The following is a 21,555-nucleotide window of genomic DNA, read 5'->3' as shown; positions in this document are numbered from 1 at the left end:
TTCTGCAGGGGTACTACAGTTGCATCCAAGGATGCTGCGCTCATCGTGAGTTAGATCCTGTAAAACTCATTAACCGAAACCCTCGTCCGCAGGATGAATTCATAACATCAGATCGACTGGTTTTTAAAGGGAAAAAAGTTAAATGAAGAGCTGGAAAGATGCGTAATTAATATATTCTTCGAAGCAAAGTTTTTTTGCTCAGATAAATTGCTTCTCTCTCCAAAAACAGTAATCACCATGAGCCAAATGATCTGTTCCTCGTTACACGACATGCGCTATTGGACAGGAAATGAATGAGAAATCCGTACAAGGATCGATGAAAACGGAAACCACAAGCCAACTTTTTTTTTCTGTGTGTACTCCAATTTGTCCATGGCTTTACGGTGCCACTGCCTTGCATTATGAGATCGCCCACCGACACGTCCAAAGTTTTAATCCCGCAGGCCCATTCTCAGTCCATGTTGCAAGTGTTGGCTGGTCCCGATCGCGACAGTGGTATTGCCACCGAAGCCGAGTCGGATGTGGACAACAACAAGGCGCCAGCTATTAAAGCGTATCCTTTTAGCGACGACGACGATCATGAACCCAAAGTATCCGGCAATGTCGCGCCGTGGACTCCGCCCGTATTCAAATCCAACTCTTACTACGTTAATCAAGCCGATCAAGCGGTGGTGGCTGTGAAACAGCTGGTCAAGGACGATGGGTGGAAAAAAGCGCTTAAACACAAAAGTGGCGTCGTTGTTTATATGCTGCAAAAATCGTCCAAGGCCAAATCCGCCGTATTCAAGGGCGAAACTGTCATTCAAGGATTTTCACCCCAGTCCGTCTTTTACGTTGTGGGCATGCGCAAGCTGTGGGATGAACAGTAAGCCAAATGCGAATGGCTCATAATGATGGAACTGATGAAACTGAAGCATACTGTGAATCGACGTTGCTGTTAGGTTTGACCAAGGGCACTTGATAGAGAACCTCAACGAAACAACCTCCTTGACATACGAATCATATTATCCGGTCAATTCCTCAAGGTAAATTACCTCACCTTGTTGCATCTTTTTTTGCATGAAACGTGTTCCTGAAGAAGGTGGTGTTAAATAGAGCATACGATGTCACGGTGGTGGAAAAAATTGATTGTTCCAGTGATGGTGTGATTGTTTTTGCGTGCACCAGTGTAGAGACCTCGCAGGCCCCGCCAGTGCCGGGAAAAAGCCGGCATCATATCAAGGTACTTTGGCGCATAAATGCATATGCAAAGCCTAATACTGCTGGTTTTACTGAATGGGGATGATTCCAATGGTTTTGCAGTTGCAAGGATGGATATTAAAGCCGTTGCATACCAATCCGCCTTCCACCAAAGTGACTTTTATCACCGAGGAACGTGTCAAAGGGTGGATTCCCGGATTTACCAAAAAATCACTGGCCCGACGTCCGCTTGTGATTGCCGCCATTGATGCTTACCTCCAACGTAAAGCCGAACGATTACGGACGCAAATGAAAGAAACATCCGATGCTTCCCACCGTCGGCCATCGTACGCTAGTTCTACATTGCGAAAACGACCTTCCATCCTGTCATCGAGTCCACCTTCCCGTCCGTCTCCTTTCAGCAATTCGCATCCCGCACAAAGTTCACCCACCCTCGGTCCTTCAGCGCGTCGTGCTCGATTGTCACCCCAAAGTATCCTTAACCATCCACCACCCCCACGATTATCGTCTTTGCAAGCAGCGGGGACAACCACGACCCGTCCACCTTCTTCCGAGCGTCACATCAAATTTGCTGAAGCGGAAAAATCGTCCTCACTGACCGCTTCTCCTTCCATCCCTTCCTCGTCATTGACTCCTTCAGAGACATTAGACGACAAGAAAAGCAATGGAGCCACCACCGAATCTTCTACCAGTCATCGACTTTATCCACCGAGTCGACATCGTTCTGTGCGAAAGCAATGCATGGAAACCTTGAAACGACTGGCTTCCAGTGACCTGGATGAATGGAAACAGCACGGGGAACGGAATAATACCCAACTGTATTCCAAATCCGTTCAAGGATCGGCTTTGCCTATCCTACGTGCGGATGGCATGATCGGTAATGCATGGAGCGCCGAACAAGTGTGTTCGGTCGTGCAAAGCTTTGGTGCCCGAAAAGTATGTAAGTTGATGTAAACCGAACAGAAAAAAAAATGGATTGTCAATCGAGAGGCGGGTGATTTTAAATATCTTTTTTTTTCTTTCAGGGGATGAATTTTTCGAATCAGGGGAAATTGTGGAACGATTTTCACAAAAAGAGTACTTGATGCATACTCAGATGAAAAGCGTATTCCCTATTCATACGCGAGACTTTGCCTTATTGACGACGATCGAGAGCGATGCTATTTCTGGGACCATTCACGTGGCGAGCACCAGTGTATCGGATAACCTTGTTTTGGAAACCAAGACGAATATTCGAGGCCGCATGTTGATCTATGGTTGGGTGTTGCAACCGGAAAAGAATGACATGGGTAAATTATTAGGCATCAAGACAACATTTATATGTCATATGGATCTCGGAGGCGACATGCCGCTACCTCCCGCCATTATTCGATTACTGACCACCGAAGTCCCGGCTTGCCTGGACCATGTTCAGTGGTACCTCCGGCAACATGGATGTCCTCCCTATATTCGACGCGTGGCGGGCAAAGTGCGAGAGGAAATCTTTGATTCCAAAACAAAGACCTACCGCATCACATACACGGCCAAGCATGAACCTTCACGACAGCATCAAACAAATCGATTGCTTTGGTGTACGGATATTCGCACACATGCCAGCATGTATGCGAACGGGTACCACATTGTCACGCGACCATCGGATGGGGTTCGTGTGGAATTGAGGGCCGACCTGATGGGGATCCGAGTGTACACGGACAAAGAGAGTCTCGATGGACAACGAGTGGAAGTTCAGATAATACCCAACACTGAGTGTCCTCCCGGCCAAATCGCGCAGTTCAGTTGCAATGAACAACCCCTGAAGTTACCTCCCGGTATGGTCTGTGCGGGGTCGTCTGGCCCCCAAGAATTGGAAGAAAGCGACGATTTCCGCATTGAGAAAAGCCAGGCGTCCGAATCAGCACAACAAACAAGTAGGTGGCCCTCCGTTGAGCGAAAAAAAAAAGAGGAAATAGGAGTATTAATTTCACACATCGTAGTACATAACCTTCTGCCGCAGGCACTTTCAGAGAAAGTAAGAACAAGCATGATCCAGTTCGTGAAACGTTTCAGTTCATCAATCCATTCTAAATTTCTTTATTTTTTTTTCTTTTAGTATGTGCAGAAGGATCACAGTGTACTTGTTATTAGTGAAGAACTATGGTTTACGGGTCCCCAGCTATCGATCATGTTTCTATTAATGACCATCTGTTACTACATGGGCAAATTATCCTGTCGCTGCTGAGCATGGAACCCACAACCAATTCGTTCGTCCACTCAGCACATGAAAAACCAGGAACGGAAATCAAAGGGCCGAGTCAGCATACACATACCCACACATACCCACACACGAAACCAAGAATACGGCATTGAATGAGAAAACAAAAAAAAGGGACCAAAAAAAGAACCATACAAAGATGGAGAGACCACCTCCTTCTTCCCGTACTTCTTTATTTGCCCAAAAATAGCTTTCTAAGCAGAGAAAGACAGAAAAAAAGCGAGAGCGAGAGAAAGAGAGAAGTGCCCAAAAAAAAAAGAAGGCGTTTCGCTTTTATCTTACTTTATCGCCATTCCCGTCTTCCCCCCCCCCCCTTACCTTTCCCTTTACCTTTGTACCAAAACCGTTTCTACCTCTTTTTTTTTTTTTTACTTTTTTATTTTCTTGCAATCTTCATACCCACATGGTGAAAACTTCGCGTTCTCGATCACCGTCACCGACGGGTCTGGTTAAAGATGACCCCAATGTGGGGTCCACTCCTCGACACCCGCTTCATCGTTCCCATTCATCATTGACCCCATCGTCGTTTTCTTTTATATCTCGTCCTACGCAACAGAGCCTCAGCCAAAAATTGAAAACGGCTCTCCCCTTTTCTCGCTTTTATTCCAATACACTCACGGTAACTACCGCCAGTGATCCGTTGCTACCATCCCTACTGACGGAACATGGGTCCCTTTTTCACTTGCCGCAGCCTATCGTTCTATCTTCCTCAACGACCCGACCTCGTTATCCCAGCGGGAAACTGTCCCTGACTCATCCTCGATTCCACGCCGACTTGCCAGAATCCACTACGGCCCCGATATCCAAATACACAGCGACCATTTCTCGGCGGCGGCGTTCCGTCGACGCTCTCAATATTGTCCATGATGTGTATCGGTGTATGTTCAAGGTCACACTAGATACCAAAGGAAGTCTAGGTACATTTTTCCGTCCCAAGAAAAAGAAAAACCTCCTTTACCCACTTTATCCATTGTGCTCATGAACTTCCTTTTTCCTCACACCTAGCGGCATTATGTTATTTGCCTACACGACATCGAAAAATGGTGGAATTCTATCACACGGTAAGTATCACTTGTCCACAGAAAATGTACAAGACAGTGGGTACGGGTCTTTTTCTGATTCACGATATAAATTAGGAAATTCCGCCAGAATTTCGGCATCAAGGGGTGGGCGATCTGTTGGTGAAGCAGGGATTTCAGTGGGCTGAAGAGTCCAATTTACTGGTCATTCCTACGTGTACTTTTGTGAAGCGACATATAGAATGGTCCGGTCAACGACGGGCATGTATTGTACGTGACGAGGAAGAGGGGACCCTTCGATTACAAAATAACCATTCCAAGAGTGATCAAAAATAAAAACCAAGGACATACCCATCATGGACGACTGGAATCGTCGCCATTTTCATCCATGAGACATATCGCTTTGCACATCAAAATTATTTTTTTTGAGCCAACCCTGATTCATGATGGCTCACTTTTCATGTTATGCTCGAAACCGTCACACCTTCCTCGCAACATATACAATCAGATGACGAGATGGATGATCTCTTTTCTTTTTTTTTGATACATTGTTTTGATATGGAACCGAAGGCTCCGCGACAAACTGTAGTATCTCGAACTATTGCATCAAAGTGTAGCATCCAACAGCTCCACTTATTCACGTAAGCACTACGTTATAGGCGCTGTAGGCGATATAGGCATTATAGCCTTTTGTTAGGTCGTTTGACTGGGTTATCTAGCCACGATAGCTAAGGTTACCGCGTGCTTGGATAGTGTCGTTTTTTTTTCATCTACACAATCCCTGTTTCAAATGATCTCCCATCATGTGATGGATGATATGCTACAAGGTAATCCATCGATTCAAAAACTCGTGCGTCTTGCTGATAGAAAGGAGTCTCTGGCCTCCAACCACTGTGGCTCGAAGACTTTCATGCATTGAGTTGCAAAGAAAGAAAAGCATCCAAAATGAGGCCATTGCAGGAATTAAACAAAATAAAAAGAAAGGTGCCATTTTCAATGAACGTCCCGTCTTGGAGGTCCAAAATCCAACACGGTAACAAAAAGGTGGATATTTTTTTTTCTTTTCGCTGGTCGCCAACAGTTGACTGGAAATATCATATTCTCAATGATGACTAGTCATACGCTTGCGTGCCACAAAGAATAGCGAAAAAGTTCTCCACTGCAATGCTATCAGTCGATATTATTTCGAGAAAAAGATTCGCGGCCTTACTGATATATTCTCCTGTTTGTCCAAACACGTCTGGTCGCAGTTCATGTCGTATTGTCCGAGAGAACCAAAGGTATACTGTATGATATGTAACGATCGCAGTAGCTCGTTCACGCCGAAAATGACAGATACATACTCACTGATTCATTATCACAACACGCACTCCACGTGTATTGGTCTCTTCCATATTCGCGACAAGAATAAACAAGGTAGGTCGTCTTTTTTGATAAAGGGGCCCAACAGCCAAACCCAAACAGACACCCAAAAATAAAGATAATTAAATTTTTTTGGATGTTTTATTTTTGGGTGCGGAGAAGAAAAATTATTTGGAGCGAGTTTTTTTTGCGAGGGCAAAAACGGTTTGGCAAGTCGGTCCAGGTGACACAAAGACAAAACAAGAAGTCAATGAGCTTGCTGTTGCAATTCTTGGCCAGCTTGTTCCTCCCATCATGACCTATACCCATTCCTCTTTACCCTCACTAGATCCTTCCGTTGCCATTCACCACGTTCCCGAACACATGGACACTACACATACACATCACCGTCTCATCGACCATGTCCCGTGTACAGACCAAGGAACAACAGCACTGCCCAACGACTTGCCATCATCAGATCAACCGACCATCCGTACCACCAGACCATCGTCAGACAACCCCACCATTCGACGTGAAGGATCCAGAAAGTCGCGGGTCCAACGAATACATAACTATATAATTCACCAAAAAACGCTGGGAGCAGGAAGCATGGGTAAAGTCAAACTTGCAGAGTGTATCACCGATTCACATCATCAAAAGGTAATATACAACTTTTTTGTATCAATTTGGGAAAGGCGGATGGGTCAAGGATGATCTCATGACCAACCACACTTCTTTGATTATTTGTAGTATGCGGTTAAAATCATGCCCAAAGTGGATTTGGCCGTCCTTGGCGCAGGGGAGGAGGAATCGGCAGGCAAGGATCCGAAAGATGCACCCAGAGAACGTGAACTGCGCACGATACGAGAAATGGCTATTATGCATTTATTGCGTCATCCCAATATTTGCCAGTTGAAAGAGTGGATTACGGAAGGCGATCAGTATTACATGTTCCTGGAATATGTCGATGGCGGTCAACTGCTCGATTACATTATCAGTCACGGAAAACTACGAGAGAAGCAAGCAAGAAAATTTGCCCGCCAGATCGTGAGCGCATTAGGTATGACGACGACGGATCGCCACACGCCCTATCGGAAAACAACGTTTTTTGGTTTTTTTTCTTTGTCTCACCATCCGTCCATTTTTATTCTAGATTATTGCCACCGCAATTCCATTGTGCACCGAGGTAAGATAAATAATTTTTAAATGAACCCCCCACGCCTCCACTTGCCTGTTATCGCTAATCGTCTTGTTGTCTCCATTTTTTTTTTTTTTTTTAGATCTAAAAATTGAGAACATCCTTATCACGCAGGACGAGGAAATTAAAATTATCGATTTTGGGTTATCCAACATCTACTCGCCCAATCGACTATTAAACACTTTTTGCGGCTCGCTCTACTTTGCTGCACCGGAATTACTGCAAGCCAAGCATTACACGGGCCCGGAAGTCGATGTGTGGAGTTTTGGTGTCGTTTTATACGTCCTTGTCTGTGGACGCGTACCGTTTGATGATACCAGTCTGCCGGCGCTACATAAAAAAATCAAAGCAGGACAAGTCGAATATCCAGAGCATCTCAGCAAAGGTAAGCAGTAAAAAAAAAAAAGACGTTATGAGGTGCTCCTATGAAAAAATTGACGCGCCATGAAATTCTCGACCGGTCCATTTTTTTTTTTTTTTTTCGTTCATAGATTGCGTGGATTTATTGTCAAAAATTCTTGTGGTGGATCCTGCGCAACGTGAATCGTTATCGTTTGTACGTGATCACCCGTGGATGAACAAAGGGTACGATGAACCGATTTGCAACCATTTACCTCATCGGCAACCTATCCAATCGATCGATATGGAAGTCGTGGAAGGTATGCATGGATTTGGTTGGGGTTCGCCAGAGGATATTCGCCATCGGCTGGAACAGATCTTGTCGTCGACGGAATATCAATCCGCGGCAGCCCAAGTGGAACGAAATTATCATCTACAGCATACCGTGCCTTCGTCTAGTCCTTCACGTTGGCGACGCACAGGGTCCATTAAACGATCACAACGACAACAGCAGATATCGGACGACCCGCAATCATTGCCAGCCATGTATGATCCCCTGGTATCCATCTATTATCTCGTCAAGGAAAGAAAGGAGTATGACGAAAGAGCACGACTCATTCGCACCATCAGTCCCGATCTTGCATCGCTCGATTCAATACCTGCTACCGCGCCTCGTCTGAGCCCGGAACTCAAATATGGCGGTTCGCTTTTGCGACGAAAGACGGATCGTACCGTGAAATCCGCTGATCGAGAACCCGCCATTTCCAGGCTGGCCACTCGGCCTCTCAGTCGTGCCAAATCCGTTCAGAACCCAACCGAACGTCCATCCAAACTGCTGGAACGAAGTAAAAGTGCCGCCAAACGATTCGGATCCATCCTTGCAAGTCACTCTCCCTCCTCGGATGACAAAGATCGCTTGGAAGTACCCACACTTTCGCCCGCCTCCTCTCTGTCAGCTCCTCTGAAAAAGACGTTCAACTTGTTACGATCTCAATCACTCAGCGATCGAAAACGCGACCGTTTCGCCAAAACGGAACCGTCTCCACTGATAACTCGCGAAAAAACAGCGATGGATGGCCATCGATTCAATGCTGCCAACCATGCACCCACCACGCACCCCCGTTTCATTGAAGATGATTTTGGTAACCCTCCTATGCGATTTTTTTGTTAATTCAATACTGACCTTGTCTTACGAAAATAGTGACGGCAATGGTTACATCGGTGACGACCGGTTCTGGCAGTTCAAATGAAAAAAACGAACAGGCCCCGAAAGTGGGAGTTCATCCAAAAAGTTTGTTTAACTTCAATCGCAGACATCTGTTCCGGGTACGAGCTTCCGATATGATGGCAGAGCTGGCACGATTGTTTCCTTCCCTAGAGATTATCGCGCACCAAGCTACCGATGAACCTTTTACGTTTGATTGCGTATGCCCGTACCCCACGTGGCAAAAGTTTTTGAAAATCCTGGCCGAAGTCGATGTCCACACTCAGGAACCGGCAGGTCACGAAAATGAATCTCCTAACGCTCCGTCGGCAATGACAGAAGACCGAGAACCACTCAAGTTTACCGTGATGATTTATCAAGCGCGGTGGGCCGGTGGTCGATTAGGTATCAAAGTGAAAGAAGCCGAAGATGAAGCCACCAAGGCCACCCTGCGGGCGAAAGCGTATCGAAACATCTATCACACTCTGCTGGATGAACTCGGTAAAAAGAGTTCAGCCTAATGCTACCAATTTCTTTTTATTCGCTAGATACATCTTGATATACCTTTTTCTACCTGTAACTGTACTAGTACCATCTTACTTTATATATTTTATCACAATCCCAATATCTCGTCCATTGTCCATTAAAAAAACCCAGAACAGCTTGAATTCCTGTCAATTTCAGTGGAACTCCGCCAATCCACAATTTTCTTATCAATGCCCCCATTTCCCAGTTGAGTGATTTTTTTTTTGTTGTGCCTTTTTTTTTGAACCGTTCGGGTATTCCTGTCACTCACCATGAATGCTGGGTCGACTGAAATTATGGTCTGTACCAAGTGTCGGGAAGGCTGCAAGAATACGTATCGTCTTGTCGTCCGGTCTCGAGTGGACGCACCTGGCCTTTTATTCCACGCTCATCGCGACGATTCTCTGCAAGCGATCCTCTTGCGATTATGCGATCAATTTCCGCGAGAATGGTCACGCAACGTTGTATATTATTTTTACGTGGATATGGGAGGCACCTACTACGAGACTGAGGATGCATTCTGGCTCAGAGGTGAGTTTGGGCGAGTTACGTTCGTGAAACGTCCCAACCTGAACGGCAATGTAGACAAGGATCAGCTGCTCGTGAGTCCGACAGAGGATGTCTCTTTGCTGCCGGACGTGAGTTTGAATGCAGGTACGAATAAAGCTATATCGATCGCCTGGTTGGTTCCTGATATCTTACTGAATGTCCACAGTTCATGCCAGTCTTCGGCCGGATATTGAGTTACGAACGCATCAAGAAGAAGGTGTGCAACGAATGATACGTATGGAAAGAATGTATCGCGGTGGCATTTTAGCGGACGATGTAAGGAACCGAGTGTGAATGGAATGGCCCTGAAGATTTTGCATCACTGATCACGACAAAAATAGATGGGTTTGGGCAAAGTAAGCAATCGGATAAAATGTGGCAATAGAGAACCTTGTGAGTAGTAATTGGACTGGCAACAGACATTGCAAATGTTATGTGTAATGATGCGACAGCAGCCCAAACTGAATATACGAGCACCGACCTTGGTCGTGGTGCCATCTCGGGGTGTAAGTAGATCCTGCGGAACAATAGGGACCCGGGGGCAAAAAAAAAAAAAAAAAAAAAAAAAAAAAACTACTCACTATACAATGCCTATTAAAGGTGGCAGAACAATGGGCAGAGGAAATTCGCACCAAAACCACCTACGGATCGTTACCTTATTTTATTTATGGCGAAGAAACATGCTGTCTGTTGGAACGTAAGTCAGCCAGGCTCGTTGACAGAGGAAAAATGGGGGAATATTAACAGCCGTCCATTGTCACAGAATCCTTCTTTCGTGTAGTGATCACCACATACGATCGATTGAGAGCGGAATATAAAAATCGCCATTACACAAACGCCGTCTCTCCCTTGATCGACACCGATTGGCATCGCGTTGTGCTGGGTATGACCCTTCAGGAAATTTCGTGAGACAGCAGGTCCTAAGTTTTCTTTAGATGAATCCAACAAAATAAAAACGTTGCGATCGCTCGTCACTGAATCGGTCCTGGAACTCAAGTCTAAATATCGATGGTGTTTGACCGGTACTCCTCTTCAGGTAAGCGACAACGATCTGCTCCCTGCTTTGCGACTTGACAATGTAAGAAAACTCAACTGAGCCTGATCTTAGAACGAGCTTTCGGAACTGTACCCGATCTTCCAATTTCTTGACATAACTATTCCAAAGTCGATGAGACAAGACGTGTCCTATATGACGGAATTGTTGCAAAAACATATGATTCGTCGTACCAAACAAAGATTACAGTCTACCTTGTCCATTCTTCCACGTCAAGAGCAGCGTGTCGTATTGGAATTTTCACCAGCGGAAAGAGCTTTGTACGATTACCTCGAACGGCTGCTGTATCATCAGATCTCCAGGTGGCGAAACTCCAATCAAGAGGAAACAGCACGAACTGCTTCTACTTTGTTGTATTTACGTCTTAAACAAGGTATACCGCAAAGACAATGCGTACCCAGAGAACATCTTTTTGCTCAATTGCTTTCTTTTTATGGCACAGCTTGTAGTCATCACCAACTGTTATTACGCAAATTCCCGGATCTTATTCCTACCGTACAACAAGGCGAGGATATGGTGTGTGAAACCTTGGGCATCACCGCAGGCGAGGAGAATGAACGAGCGTTTGAAAATGATGGTGACTTGGCGGAAGTCTTTGATATCATTGAAAGCTTCTAGTAAGTGTGATATAAAATTGGCTTGCCCCCTTCTCAGCTTTGACCGACCCTACTTTTTTTCGCAACTAGTGATCAATTTGCATCGGTGGAAAATATGCCGGATTTCGAGGCATTGCAGCAACTACCGTTTATTCAACATTCCACCAAAGTCGCTTGGCTCATTGGTTTTCTCAAAAAGACGCTCAGCGCCAGTAATACCGACAAAATTGTCGTTGTCACCCAGGTAAAGAAAAAAAATGACGAGGTTCACTTTCGCCGACACCATCCTTACTGACAAATCGATAGTTTGCCGATTTCTTGCAATTGATATCTTCTGTTCTTTCATCGATCGACATTAAACATAATTGCTGCAAGTGTTCCCAAGATTTTCCATACCATCTTGCAAAAAAAAAAAAAAAAAAAATACAGGGACTGATCCTTGCGCTGTTTTGACTTTATATAGACCACGGTGATATGTCGAATACGTCCAGAACGATCAGTTTGCGTCAATTTAATCACAATGCCGAAGTTCGCGTGATGCTGTTATCATTGAAAGCGGGCGGTGTAGGCCTGAATCTTCAAAGAGCAAACTATATGGTCCTACTTGACCGATGGTAAGTGACCGCCGTGGGATGAGCCAAACAAATTGACTGATGGTATTCTAAATCCGTAGGTGGAATCCAGGTATTTGGCGAAGCTTCATCATAACCAATTAATCCTCTAGCTTACAAAACTATCTTCTTACACTTTTTCGTAGCCACCATGGGTAAGTTGAGTGAGGGTCTTGATACACTTGTGTTTTTGTCATCTAACAGTAGCGACATAGATCAAGCTATTTCACGTATTCATCGAATGACACAATACAAGCAGACATTTATTCATACAGTGGTGATCAAGGATACTCTGGAAGAAGATTTAATGGACAACATTTTACAGAAAAAGGTAAAAGACGATCCTCAGATTCTTTATCAATGTAAAACGAACAAAGAAAAGCGGATCCTGATCATTTGAATTCGTAAATATAGAGCAAACTATTCCAATCTGTTGTTGATAGAATGGACGATCTTCAACAAGAGGAAGCAAATGCGACTTAACAAAAAAAAAAAAGGCATAGGTTATTGCATTTGGCTTCAAGGACAACCTGTCGTGAACCAAAAAAACATTCGCTTCTTTTGTAGTATAATCATGGCTTCTTTTGTTGTATATAATGTAGATCTCATTCCTCAGCATAATTTGTTCCCACAATTCCCGATTTCAGAAACAAATAAAAAACAAAAATAAAAAGAAAGGCTTTCCACCATCTTACAGTCGTTCGAAAGGTGGCGCTGTAAGTAATCTTGCTTTATAGACATCAAGATGTAACATGGTCCGTTGCTTTGTCTGTCATGGACATTGCCACTGCACTAAAAATTTCTATGATATATAATTGCAATCTGTTTCTGATGAGCTGTTGTCTGCTTTTACTGATATCATACAAGAGCCTGACGGTCAAGCGATTTATAAAATGATAAAGTCTTCAAGTTTGTAACATAATATCACTGACAGTCAATTGGTCCTCTTCTGGTAGACTGTGTTGAGCATCCATGTATTGGTTCAGACAACTCATAGGGTCCGCAAAATCTATGGTTTTGGTATCCGTGAGCAAACAAGGGTTTTGTCATCTCATGGTATAACTCGAGCTTACCAATGCTCTTGGCGGGATTGCAGTAACAACGCTTGAGCAGGTTTTCCTGATCCGGGCAACGTTCGTACTCGGCATGACGGTAGCCGATATCATTAAAGAAATGAATTTGCTCCTTGTGCAAGAACAACGCTACGAAAATTGAATGCACTGGCGCATCACCCCATCTAAAAATGTGTGCAATATAAGGAGCATGGTTCTCTTCATTGACATATGGGTGCGACATACTGACCTTTCATAGAAGAATCCACCGAGTTGGTCCAAGAAATTAAAATAGTCTTGGTAAGCTTGGGTGTGCCACAGGTCTACACGAGCAATTTCAAAATTGGTCCAGAAATGACACATGTTGTATTCCTCGGCGGTCGGACTGGTGATGAATCGATACAATGAGTCGCTGGCGGGACGTGAGAAATACCGGTTGCCTTTGCTGTGAGACAAGCGCACAAATTCTTTGACAGCACTCCATAAAGTGGGAATCGTGCCACCATGCTCGATAAAACTAATGGTAAAAGCTGTCGAAAAAATGTGAGAAGTTGCGCCCTAACTATTGCAAAAGAAAAGGGGATAGGTTGGATTGTACCATACTGTTTGTTGTTTTCTTTCATGTACAAGAACGGGTCATAGTCGAGCTCACAGTAAAATCGTACCCAAGGTTCAACCCGCCAGTAGTATTCCCATCCGAGTTCAAGAAGCATGGGATGGCGCCAAAAGAAACCGCTGTATGTTTTACAACATGTGAAACCCGCTCTCTTTTCTCCTTTTTCGTAGATCTGTGTCGCTTTACCTTTGAAAACGGCACATGTGACGGTAGCTTTCACTGTCACCATAAGGCAGAGATTCGAGTAATTTTCTTCCTTCTGCTGCCAATGTTTGGTTAATGTGAGGTGGGTATGACCACATGGAACTGTCCACCAGTGCGTAATAAGTTTTGGCGTTTGTTATTTCTGAGGTACGTGCAATAAACTCGTCGGTGAATGGTTCATCGTTTAGAAAAAGCCAAGGATAGTTGTACTTTTTATTAAACCGTTCCTCTGTGAGTTGCAAAAAATGATCAGTGTTCCGTTCAATCGGCTGAAAGCATTCTTTACCCTATTTTATCTAGTGTTTTACCCATATCACGCATGGACGAAAGCATGCCAATGAGTTCATTATTTCGCACCAGGCTGACGAACCCGGCTTTCACACGTTGCGTCGTATTTCCAGGTGCAGGAAGCTGAATCACCATTTGTTCGGGATTATGGTATGGACCGATGGTGTAGGAAGACGGTTGATCTGCGTAAGATGGATTGTAGGGGATACGTATCTGAGGGCGACGATGGCCAAAGGATGGATTCCATCCTTGCGGATTGTTGAAGTGACGATGGGCCACGTACACGAGCGAACCAATAACGTACAGAAAAATCACACCTTGCAATATCAGGCATGAGTAACGTTTGGTCAACACTGCCATGATGATGAATTTGCAAAGACGTGAATGCGACAAGGGAAAAAAAAAAGAGCCGTCTGTGTTCTAACGATGCATGCGGATCAGCATCGTTTTATTATCTTTATGACAATCATTCACCATCGTCAATCCAATGAGATGCATGCCCTGAGGTTCTCCCGCATAATTATTTTTTTTTAATATGGGCAAGTCTGAGATATGTCCTTTTTGAATTTTTATGTATTTCACTTTTTTTTTTTTTATTTGTTTGTATAGAGTCTGAATGTTCGCTTTCGCTTTATTACTATGCCTCAATTGAGTCCTGACGAAGGCGCCTTTTCGCCCAAATTGTATCATGATGGCAAGAAATACGCCCGTGTCAGACGACGTACGCTGTCGGTCCGTCTCACGGTCTTCTTTCTATCGGCTGTTCTGTTGATGCTCTACCTTCGTCATCGAATACCAATGTCTCAATATCGGAACGATCCTTTTGAATTACCAGATATGGAAGCCAGTTTGAATGATCAGGACCGACCATCTTTGCCCCATCCACTGGAAACGGACTCTCGTACCACGGATTTATCGGATAGCGGCGACTATCCTCGTCACTTGCCATGGATCCGACCAGCTCCGGAGGTGGAGCATGAAAAGGTGCATAATTTGGGTCCTTACACTCAAGTCGATGACAGCATTCCTATGCAAGTATGGGATCATTTACCGGTCCGCGGTGCTTTCTACATGGTGGTGCGCAAGGAAAATCTGGTTCAAGCGCGCATGACCCTCAGGAATCTTGAAGATCGATTCAATCGGCATAAGCGCTATCCCATTATTGTACTCGGCAATCAGTATTACTCTGACAAATTTCGAAAATATCTATCCAAAGCGACAGAATCGCCCATTTACTTTGGAAAAATCGATCCTTTGGTATGGGATTATCCTGGATGGATCGATATCTCGCAAGCCGAAGAAAGCATGCAATTCATGAGCATCTACCGAATACCCAATGGTGACAGCTTGGCCTTTCGTCAGACATCCAGGTAAAAATTTATTCTTGGAAAAAAGAGAAGAAGTTGGCCACTGGCGTTATCGAAAAAGACGCTGCAGCTTTTTTATATTTATCATCGACCTTTTTGTTGTTGTTGTTTTTTAGATATCATGCTGGATTTTTCTTTCATCATCCTCTGTTTGCCAATGTTCAGTATACATGGCGCATTGAACCTGGATCGGTATATACTTGCGAAATGGAGACTGATCCGTTTCAATACATGTACGATCACAAAAAAGTGCTAGGTCCGTTCGTGGATGACCGCTATGAAGAAAGCAAACGAATCTCATAATGACTTGTTATAATACAATAGGGTTTACGCAGAGTCAAAAAGAACATCAAGATACTATGCTCAGCTTATGGTTATTTACCATGGAATTCATGAAAAAATCATCCGATTTGGTGCTTCCAAGAAACGAGACAATTATGCCGTGGATGGTGGATGAAAGTAACCACTACAATCGATGTGTTCTGTTATCGCAGTTCCAAATCGTGGATCTGTCGTTTTTGCGATCGACCGCGTACCAAAAGTATTTTGCCTTTTTAGACCGTAAAGGAGGGTTTTTCTATGAAAGGTAACCAATCTCAGAATAATCCAATGGGCTGCCTTTTTTTATTTTCATTTTAATGAAATTGCGCTATAACAGATGGAGCGAGGCCCCGGTGATTACGATGGCGGCAGCCATGTTTTTGAAAAAGGCGGAAATCCAATTCTTCAATTCTATTGGTTACATGTATGGTGATGTGAGCCATTGCCCTTTCAGTTTGAACACTTATCAACAATGCATGTGCGATATACGATCCAGTTTTGGTAACTTTTTTTTAATTAACATTGTTCCATCACGAAACACAGGGGGGGACTGAATAGCAGAAAATTTCGGATAGATTTCCATACAGCCAGCTGCACGCCGTCCTTGTTGGACTACTTGGATGATGATGAATCGATGTATGAAATCACAGACTTTTTAAGATACTTGTTCCTCGATCCTGCTCTAGCCCATGCCGAACATATAGAACCATTGTCTGATTGATCGTTGTATAGACTTTTTATTTTTATTTTTATAAATTATGTCTTTGGTTCCAACCGCCAAATTTGCATTCTTTTTAATAGGAATGGTGGAATAAAGAAAAAAGAAAATGAAAAAATAGACGTCTAACCAACATTGGTTCCTTTTCCTCTTGTGCACTCACCTTCTTTTTATTCGTCTCGCTCGTTTTACTTATTTTACTTATTTTAATTTTTTTATTGGCCTTTGTTCCCCCATTCACCCATCGTTTTTGTTCATTTTGCATCGATTTTTGCATACCATAGGAAAGAAGACCTCATTGCAATGTTTCGACGTTCAAAATATTGTTCATCACGGTGGAAGTTTCGCATTATTGCATTTCTGATTGTGTTGTTGGGTGGCAGTTGGTTCTTGATACTTCGTGCTGGCGATCGTTATTCTATTGGATGTTCCTCTTCCAATGAATGTTACCAATTGTTGATGTCCAAGGCTCGAGAAATCGGCCAAAATGGCATGGAATATCTTCCTGCTCAGCTGCATTCGCCAAAAAAGCCATCCAATCCCGCGCCGATTAATCATGTCATTTCCAATCCAGTACAACAAGAAGCGGGCTTATCGCCCAAGAATTTCATTGTGACCCCCACGCGTTCACCGGAACAAGAAGAATATGATTTACTGACCGATGTCACGGCGCCTCGTGTCAAGGCCGCATTTGTCGTACTGGCCAGAAATTCCGAAATCCGGCAATTGCGTTCGTCCATGCGTTACTTGGAGGATCGGTTCAATCATAAATACAATTATCCGTGGATCTTTTTGAACGATGAACCATTCACAGAAGAATTCAAGAATCTCAGCAAAGAAATGACCCAAGCCGAAACACAATATGGATTGATCGCCAGAGAACATTGGAGTTATCCTGATTGGATCAACCAGACCTACGCTGCCGAATGCCGGCAAAAGTTGGTGGATAACAATGTCGTGTATGGAGGAAGTGAGAGTTATCGCCACATGTGCCGGTATCAGTCGGGCTTTTTTTATATGCATCCGTTATTGGACGGCCTGGATTATTACTGGTAAAGAAAAAACTTGAGATTGGGCCACACATAAAAGTTCTAAAAAATGAAAATTGGATGATTAGGCGTGTTGAACCTGGTGTCAAGTTTTCATGCGACATTGATTACGATCCTTTCCGTTTCATGCAAATGCATGATTTGAAGTATGGTAAGTCCAGGTCCCGTCGTACCGTTGAAGCTCCAACATTCCGATACTAACCACGACCACGGTAAAAAGGATTTACGATTGCTCTTGAAGAGTTGGAAGCGACCGTACCTACCTTGTGGGACGAGACACTCCGGTTTTTTAAAGCGCATCCGCAATACTTGTATCCACGAACCCGTCCCGACAGCTTGCTGAATTTTGTCAGCGATGATAATGGACGAACTTATAATCTGTGTCATTTTTGGAGTAATTTTGAGGTAATGGAAAATATCATGACAAGCGAATGAAAAAATGGAAAATTCATCTATTGTGTTGTTGTTCATGGGCTTGTAGATTGCTTCTCTAAAATTTTTACGTTCACCTGGTTATCAAGCCTACTTTCGCCACTTGGATGACGCTGGCGGCTTCTTTTACGAAAGGTAAAAATTCCTTATTGCCGCGCATACCATTGGATTTGATGATTTAATTACGACAACGCTCCGTCTAGATGGGGTGATGCTCCGGTGCACTCGCTAGCGGTGGCTCTCATGCTGGGTTCCAAGGATGTACACTGGTTCTATGATATTGGTTACAAGCACGATACTTTTGAACACTGCCCATCCGAACCCAACTGGCTCTTGCATGGTAAATGTTATTGCGACCCAGAGTTCAACTTTGGTAAGTCCTTTTTTTCTCGTCCAAAAATAGGATATAACGCTACGTTACGAATTTAAAGCCGTGGATTAATTTTTTCTTTTTTTCTTACTTTCCTTCAAAGATCTAAACGGTGGTAACTGCGTTCCAAGATTTTTGGCCACGACAAACCGAGAAAAGACGAGTTATATTGTGCTTCAAGAGGAAAAAGAATAATAATAATAATAATCTAATGAATTCATCCAATAGTAATTATAAAGCCCCATCCACACCCGTTATCCGGGTTTCCCAAATAATAAAGTCAGCGTAGAATGAAATTCTGGCAGGAAAGAAGTGTGGCTTGTTTGAAGGAGTTTTGGAGGCCAGTGGAACCCCACCGGAATCCCACCGTCTTGGTCTAGTCCCGTCGTTTCTTTCTCTTTTCGTTCATCACTATGCCTGTGCCAACCACTCAGTTTTCCTGTAAGACTCGACTCTCGTCTCAAAACTCACTTGATGAATTTTCAAGTCAACAGAATCCTAATCTTCTCCATGTATGGTAGATCGATCTGCAAAAGAATTGACCGTTTGGAGCGGTTATCCCGAATATCAACCCATCAAGGGATTCGAAAAGTACGTCCAGCCTTTCTCAACCCATCATGCTTTCGCCTATTGGATGAAATGCGAGTATTTTTAACGCTCTCTTTTTCTATTCAGACCCGAGACCACCACAAAAACCTTCAAATACAGCAAATATGGTCACGTCTATGCCTATGCCACCAACGAAGGGTAAACTATCGTTGTGCATGCTGCGCTGCCTGTTGAGGCATTTTCGCTTCTTGTTCTCGTTATTAATATCATGACATTTTTAGTGTCAAGGTCTATGATGCCGAGTCCTTGGTACAACGTTGTGACATTAAACGAGCCAATGTTGTGGATCTTTGGCTTTCCCCTCAAGGCAACTACATGGCCACTTGGGAACGACCCAGTAAGAATCGCGGAATGCACCAAGCGGAGGAGCCAGTTTAATTAAATCATGGTCTCCAATTTTTTTTTTATCACTTAGCCAAACTCGAAGATGGCTCGGGAAGTCGTAACTTGATGATTTGGGATACCAACACAGGAGCGGAGATCGCGTCCTTCTCACAGAAATCACAGAACAGCTGGTAGGTTGGCACCGCACGAACTGGCTCACCCAGCAAGATTACAAGGAAAAAACTCATATGTTCTCGGTAGGAATTTCCAATGGACAGATGATGAAAAATATTGTGCCCGCATGGTCACTGGTGAAGTCCAGTTCTGGGAAAGCAAAAATGCTGGCAAAGGTAATTTTCTTATTACATTAGATGATGACCCGTATTTCCTTCCGACGCTGAATTGTGATCTATTCTCCATCCAGCCGTTTGGGCTCGATTAAAGCTTGACGGTGTGGCGGAATTCTCCCTAAGTCCCGGCAAAGCACCAGCCGTGGCCGTGTTTATCCCTGAACGCAAGGTAATGAACAGTTCTTTTATTTCCTTACAGTTTGTCTAAATGTGTGTGTGCCATATGTAGGGAGCCCCGGCCATTGTTCGTATGTACAGTATTCCCAGCTTCAATCAACCCGTCTCCAACAAGACATTCTACAAGGCTGATCGCGTGCAAATGTTCTGGAACGATCTCGGTACCAGTTTGCTTGTGTTGACACAGACGGATATTGATAAGACGGGCAAATCATACTATGGTGAGACCAACCTTTACTATCTTGCCGTTGCTGGTAACTTTGATTGCCGTGTACCTTTGGATAAGGAGGGTCCCGTGCACGATGTGACCTGGGGTCCCGATTCCAAGGAATTCGTCGTGGTGTATGGCTCCATGCCTGCCAAGGCCACCTTGTTCGATCATCGTGCTAACCCGGTTCACAGCTTTGGTATCAATCCTCGCAATTTTGTGCGCTACAATCCTCAGGGCCGTACCATTTGCATTGCCGGTTTTGGTAACTTGAACGGTACCATTGATCTGTATGATCGCAAGACCTTGAACAAGGTCAACTCATTCAGTGCCACCAATGCGTCTCACTGTGAATGGTCTCCCTGTGGTCGTTATCTCATGACCGCCACCTTGACTCCTCGTCTGCGTGTCGATAACGGATTCAAAATGTGGCATCATACCGGTACGCTGATCTACGAAGAAGCCGTCGATGAACTTTTCCAGGTCGGCTGGCGTCCCGAGCCGGCGTCCAAATATCCCATGCGTTCTGTTTCTCCTGCCCCGGCTCCTATCAAGGTGCTGCCTGCCTCTGGTCCAGCAGCCAAACCCGTCGCCGCCCCCGCCGGTGCTTACCGTCCTCCTCATCTCAGAGGTTCGGCCGCTCCCACCACTTTATCCCAGGTAATCTTGGTCCTCACTCATCTGGTCATTGCCCTGTTACTGATGTTTTCTTTCTTTTTTTATACAGAGAGAAGCCATGTTGACCACTGGCCGTTCTCCCGCTGGAAGCAATCGACGTATTCCTGGTGCCAAGCCCGGTAAGACATGATGTCCTGCGCATATTTTTTTTTATCTTTTACTCATTATGTTGATTTTCAATTTTGTCAGTAGCGAGTAAAAATGGTGGTAAATCGGCTGCGGCTCCTGCTCCCGCTCCCTCGGCTGCCAGTGCAAGTGCGATCACTCCCGAGGAAAAGCAAAAGAAGATTAGAAACTTGGAAAAGAAATTGCGCCAAATCAAGGAACTGAGAGAAAAACAAGCCCGAGGTGAAAAGTTGGAAGCTCCTCAGGTAAGTCATCGGCGGATAACGGGAACAAAAAAAAAAAAAAAGGAAACAATGCTCATTATATCGATGTCTATTGTAGCTTCAAAAGCTTAGCTCTGAAGCTTCCGTGATGAGAGAACTGGCTGCATTGCACAACAACTAAGGTGGAATGTAAATTTTTTTGGACAACGATAGAACTCACCCTTATAAATTTTGAGAAAAAAAAATAACCAAACGTTTTGTGTCTTGACGTTGGACATAATGTATTTCCAAAGAAGGGGTTATAGGATGATTATTTACAAAGAGGGCATGGCCCTAGTTAAAAGTGGATGAATGATGCATATGTACAGAGCTTGTTTTTCTAAGGCTGGTGAGGTTACTTGCACTTTTCTTTGGAAGCCAAGCCTGGAACTGCAAAAATATGGGCTATGGAAGATCGTGAAGCGCCGGTACGCCTGAGATGAGCAATGTCTGGCGGGCATTCGATATTGGCTGTTTGAAGCAGCACCGTTTTTTGCCTTTCGGTAAACGCTGGACACATGACGGCCGTTCGAATCA

At 44.2% G+C, this 21,555-nt stretch overlaps 10 protein-coding genes across 10 annotated transcripts; 9 read left to right on the top strand and 1 right to left on the bottom strand.

The window, feature by feature from the left end:
• Positions 1-274: 274 nt before the first annotated feature.
• Positions 275-3,791, top strand: BYT42DRAFT_399572 (uncharacterized protein). Its single transcript, XM_051563390.1, has 7 exons — positions 275-865; positions 942-1,025; positions 1,096-1,222; positions 1,303-2,140; positions 2,226-3,107; positions 3,174-3,208; positions 3,290-3,791. Exons 1-7 carry the CDS (start codon positions 402-404, stop codon positions 3,416-3,418), a joined length of 2,559 nt encoding a protein of 852 aa, XP_051421574.1. The 5' UTR covers positions 275-401; the 3' UTR covers positions 3,419-3,791.
• Positions 3,748-4,586, top strand: BYT42DRAFT_399687 (uncharacterized protein). Its single transcript, XM_051563391.1, has one exon. It carries the CDS (start codon positions 3,855-3,857, stop codon positions 4,431-4,433), a length of 579 nt encoding a protein of 192 aa, XP_051421573.1. The 5' UTR covers positions 3,748-3,854; the 3' UTR covers positions 4,434-4,586.
• On the top strand, positions 4,346-4,879 carry BYT42DRAFT_575925 (uncharacterized protein). The gene is made up of 2 exons (XM_051569001.1): positions 4,346-4,512; positions 4,588-4,879. The coding sequence occupies exons 1-2, from the start codon at positions 4,492-4,494 to the stop codon at positions 4,804-4,806; spliced, it is 240 nt and encodes a 79-aa protein (XP_051421572.1). The 5' UTR covers positions 4,346-4,491; the 3' UTR covers positions 4,807-4,879.
• Positions 4,880-5,995: 1,116 nt separating this feature from the next.
• BYT42DRAFT_575919 (kinase-like domain-containing protein) lies at positions 5,996-9,249 on the top strand. The gene is made up of 6 exons (XM_051569000.1): positions 5,996-6,471; positions 6,562-6,871; positions 6,965-6,997; positions 7,092-7,394; positions 7,501-8,490; positions 8,550-9,249. Exons 1-6 carry the CDS (start codon positions 6,127-6,129, stop codon positions 9,071-9,073), a joined length of 2,505 nt encoding a protein of 834 aa, XP_051421571.1. The 5' UTR covers positions 5,996-6,126; the 3' UTR covers positions 9,074-9,249.
• A 4-nt stretch (positions 9,250-9,253) lies between these two features.
• On the top strand, positions 9,254-12,110 carry BYT42DRAFT_399399 (SNF2 family N-terminal domain-containing protein). The gene is made up of 15 exons (XM_051563389.1): positions 9,254-9,608; positions 9,663-9,731; positions 9,793-9,902; positions 9,968-9,982; positions 10,046-10,132; positions 10,227-10,323; positions 10,390-10,509; positions 10,562-10,662; positions 10,735-11,053; positions 11,123-11,297; positions 11,367-11,520; positions 11,583-11,646; positions 11,740-11,890; positions 11,950-12,042; positions 12,103-12,110. Exons 1-14 carry the CDS (start codon positions 9,350-9,352, stop codon positions 11,990-11,992), a joined length of 1,764 nt encoding a protein of 587 aa, XP_051421570.1. The 5' UTR covers positions 9,254-9,349; the 3' UTR covers positions 11,993-12,042; positions 12,103-12,110.
• Positions 12,111-12,642: 532 nt separating this feature from the next.
• On the bottom strand, positions 12,643-14,546 carry BYT42DRAFT_399287 (nucleotide-diphospho-sugar transferase). Its single transcript, XM_051563387.1, has 6 exons — positions 14,068-14,546; positions 13,742-13,988; positions 13,538-13,674; positions 13,190-13,469; positions 12,961-13,124; positions 12,643-12,896 (listed from the first exon to the last, which is right to left on the bottom strand). The coding sequence occupies exons 1-6, from the start codon at positions 14,405-14,407 to the stop codon at positions 12,793-12,795; spliced, it is 1,272 nt and encodes a 423-aa protein (XP_051421569.1). The 5' UTR covers positions 14,408-14,546; the 3' UTR covers positions 12,643-12,792.
• Positions 14,547-14,884: 338 nt separating this feature from the next.
• Positions 14,885-16,004, top strand: BYT42DRAFT_499334 (glycolipid 2-alpha-mannosyltransferase-domain-containing protein; the record flags this gene model as incomplete). Its single annotated transcript, XM_051564633.1, has 3 exons — positions 14,885-15,417; positions 15,531-15,670; positions 15,739-16,004. The coding sequence occupies 3 exons, from the start codon at positions 14,885-14,887 to the stop codon at positions 16,002-16,004; spliced, it is 939 nt and encodes a 312-aa protein (XP_051421568.1).
• Positions 15,963-16,517, top strand: BYT42DRAFT_399335 (nucleotide-diphospho-sugar transferase). The gene is made up of 2 exons (XM_051563388.1): positions 15,963-16,236; positions 16,311-16,517. Exons 1-2 carry the CDS (start codon positions 16,053-16,055, stop codon positions 16,454-16,456), a joined length of 330 nt encoding a protein of 109 aa, XP_051421567.1. The 5' UTR covers positions 15,963-16,052; the 3' UTR covers positions 16,457-16,517.
• A 1-nt stretch (position 16,518) lies between these two features.
• On the top strand, positions 16,519-18,835 carry BYT42DRAFT_399264 (glycolipid 2-alpha-mannosyltransferase-domain-containing protein). Its single transcript, XM_051563386.1, has 6 exons — positions 16,519-17,505; positions 17,571-17,653; positions 17,723-17,907; positions 17,984-18,069; positions 18,138-18,745; positions 18,826-18,835. Exons 1-5 carry the CDS (start codon positions 16,757-16,759, stop codon positions 18,361-18,363), a joined length of 1,329 nt encoding a protein of 442 aa, XP_051421566.1. The 5' UTR covers positions 16,519-16,756; the 3' UTR covers positions 18,364-18,745; positions 18,826-18,835.
• On the top strand, positions 18,541-21,326 carry BYT42DRAFT_399249 (eukaryotic translation initiation factor eIF2A-domain-containing protein). Its single transcript, XM_051563385.1, has 11 exons — positions 18,541-18,745; positions 18,826-18,895; positions 18,980-19,051; positions 19,135-19,250; positions 19,329-19,428; positions 19,499-19,587; positions 19,662-19,756; positions 19,817-20,632; positions 20,700-20,769; positions 20,840-21,021; positions 21,098-21,326. Exons 1-11 carry the CDS (start codon positions 18,718-18,720, stop codon positions 21,158-21,160), a joined length of 1,701 nt encoding a protein of 566 aa, XP_051421565.1. The 5' UTR covers positions 18,541-18,717; the 3' UTR covers positions 21,161-21,326.
• The last annotated feature ends 229 nt before the right edge of the window (positions 21,327-21,555 follow it).

This window comes from Radiomyces spectabilis, assembly GCF_025331425.1.
Source record: "Radiomyces spectabilis strain NRRL 2753 chromosome Unknown BYT42scaffold_9, whole genome shotgun sequence".
NCBI lineage: Eukaryota > Fungi > Mucoromycota > Mucoromycetes > Mucorales > Radiomycetaceae > Radiomyces > Radiomyces spectabilis.
The sequence above is the reverse complement of the archived record's forward strand: the minus strand, read 5'-3'. Positions and strand labels throughout refer to the sequence as shown.

Bases quoted from the DNA above. Each gene is read 5' to 3' on its own strand.
- BYT42DRAFT_399572 (XM_051563390.1), top strand. From the start codon at position 402: ATGAGATCGCCCACCGACACGTCCAAAGTTTTAATCCCGCAGGCCCAT. The intron at 3,108-3,173 runs GTAGGTGGCCCT...CACACATCGTAG, and splicing joins CGAATCAGCACAACAAACAA to TACATAACCTTCTGCCGCAG. The intron at 3,209-3,289 runs GTAAGAACAAGC...TTTTTCTTTTAG, and splicing joins CGCAGGCACTTTCAGAGAAA to TATGTGCAGAAGGATCACAG.
- BYT42DRAFT_399687 (XM_051563391.1), top strand. From the start codon at position 3,855: ATGGTGAAAACTTCGCGTTCTCGATCACCGTCACCGACGGGTCTGGTT.
- BYT42DRAFT_575925 (XM_051569001.1), top strand. From the start codon at position 4,492: ATGGTGGAATTCTATCACACG. The intron at 4,513-4,587 runs GTAAGTATCACT...GATATAAATTAG, and splicing joins TGGTGGAATTCTATCACACG to GAAATTCCGCCAGAATTTCG.
- BYT42DRAFT_575919 (XM_051569000.1), top strand. From the start codon at position 6,127: ATGACCTATACCCATTCCTCTTTACCCTCACTAGATCCTTCCGTTGCC. The intron at 6,872-6,964 runs GTATGACGACGA...TTTTTATTCTAG, and splicing joins CCAGATCGTGAGCGCATTAG to ATTATTGCCACCGCAATTCC. The intron at 7,395-7,500 runs GTAAGCAGTAAA...TTTCGTTCATAG, and splicing joins TCCAGAGCATCTCAGCAAAG to ATTGCGTGGATTTATTGTCA.
- BYT42DRAFT_399399 (XM_051563389.1), top strand. From the start codon at position 9,350: ATGAATGCTGGGTCGACTGAAATTATGGTCTGTACCAAGTGTCGGGAA. The intron at 10,324-10,389 runs GTAAGTCAGCCA...CCATTGTCACAG, and splicing joins AACATGCTGTCTGTTGGAAC to AATCCTTCTTTCGTGTAGTG. The intron at 10,510-10,561 runs GTATGACCCTTC...AGTTTTCTTTAG, and splicing joins TTGGCATCGCGTTGTGCTGG to ATGAATCCAACAAAATAAAA.
- BYT42DRAFT_399287 (XM_051563387.1), bottom strand. From the start codon at position 14,407: ATGGCAGTGTTGACCAAACGTTACTCATGCCTGATATTGCAAGGTGTG. The intron at 13,989-14,067 runs GTAAAACACTAG...TGCAACTCACAG, and splicing joins TTCGTCCATGCGTGATATGG to AGGAACGGTTTAATAAAAAG. The intron at 13,470-13,537 runs GTACAATCCAAC...TTTTTTCGACAG, and splicing joins AGAAAACAACAAACAGTATG to CTTTTACCATTAGTTTTATC.
- BYT42DRAFT_399335 (XM_051563388.1), top strand. From the start codon at position 16,053: ATGAAATTGCGCTATAACAGATGGAGCGAGGCCCCGGTGATTACGATG. The intron at 16,237-16,310 runs GTAACTTTTTTT...AATTTCGGATAG, and splicing joins CGATATACGATCCAGTTTTG to ATTTCCATACAGCCAGCTGC.
- BYT42DRAFT_399264 (XM_051563386.1), top strand. From the start codon at position 16,757: ATGTTTCGACGTTCAAAATATTGTTCATCACGGTGGAAGTTTCGCATT. The intron at 17,654-17,722 runs GTAAGTCCAGGT...CACGGTAAAAAG, and splicing joins AATGCATGATTTGAAGTATG to GATTTACGATTGCTCTTGAA. The intron at 18,070-18,137 runs GTAAAAATTCCT...CGCTCCGTCTAG, and splicing joins GGCGGCTTCTTTTACGAAAG to ATGGGGTGATGCTCCGGTGC.
- BYT42DRAFT_399249 (XM_051563385.1), top strand. From the start codon at position 18,718: ATGCCTGTGCCAACCACTCAGTTTTCCT. The intron at 20,633-20,699 runs GTAATCTTGGTC...TTTTTTATACAG, and splicing joins CTCCCACCACTTTATCCCAG to AGAGAAGCCATGTTGACCAC. The intron at 21,022-21,097 runs GTAAGTCATCGG...TGTCTATTGTAG, and splicing joins AAAAGTTGGAAGCTCCTCAG to CTTCAAAAGCTTAGCTCTGA.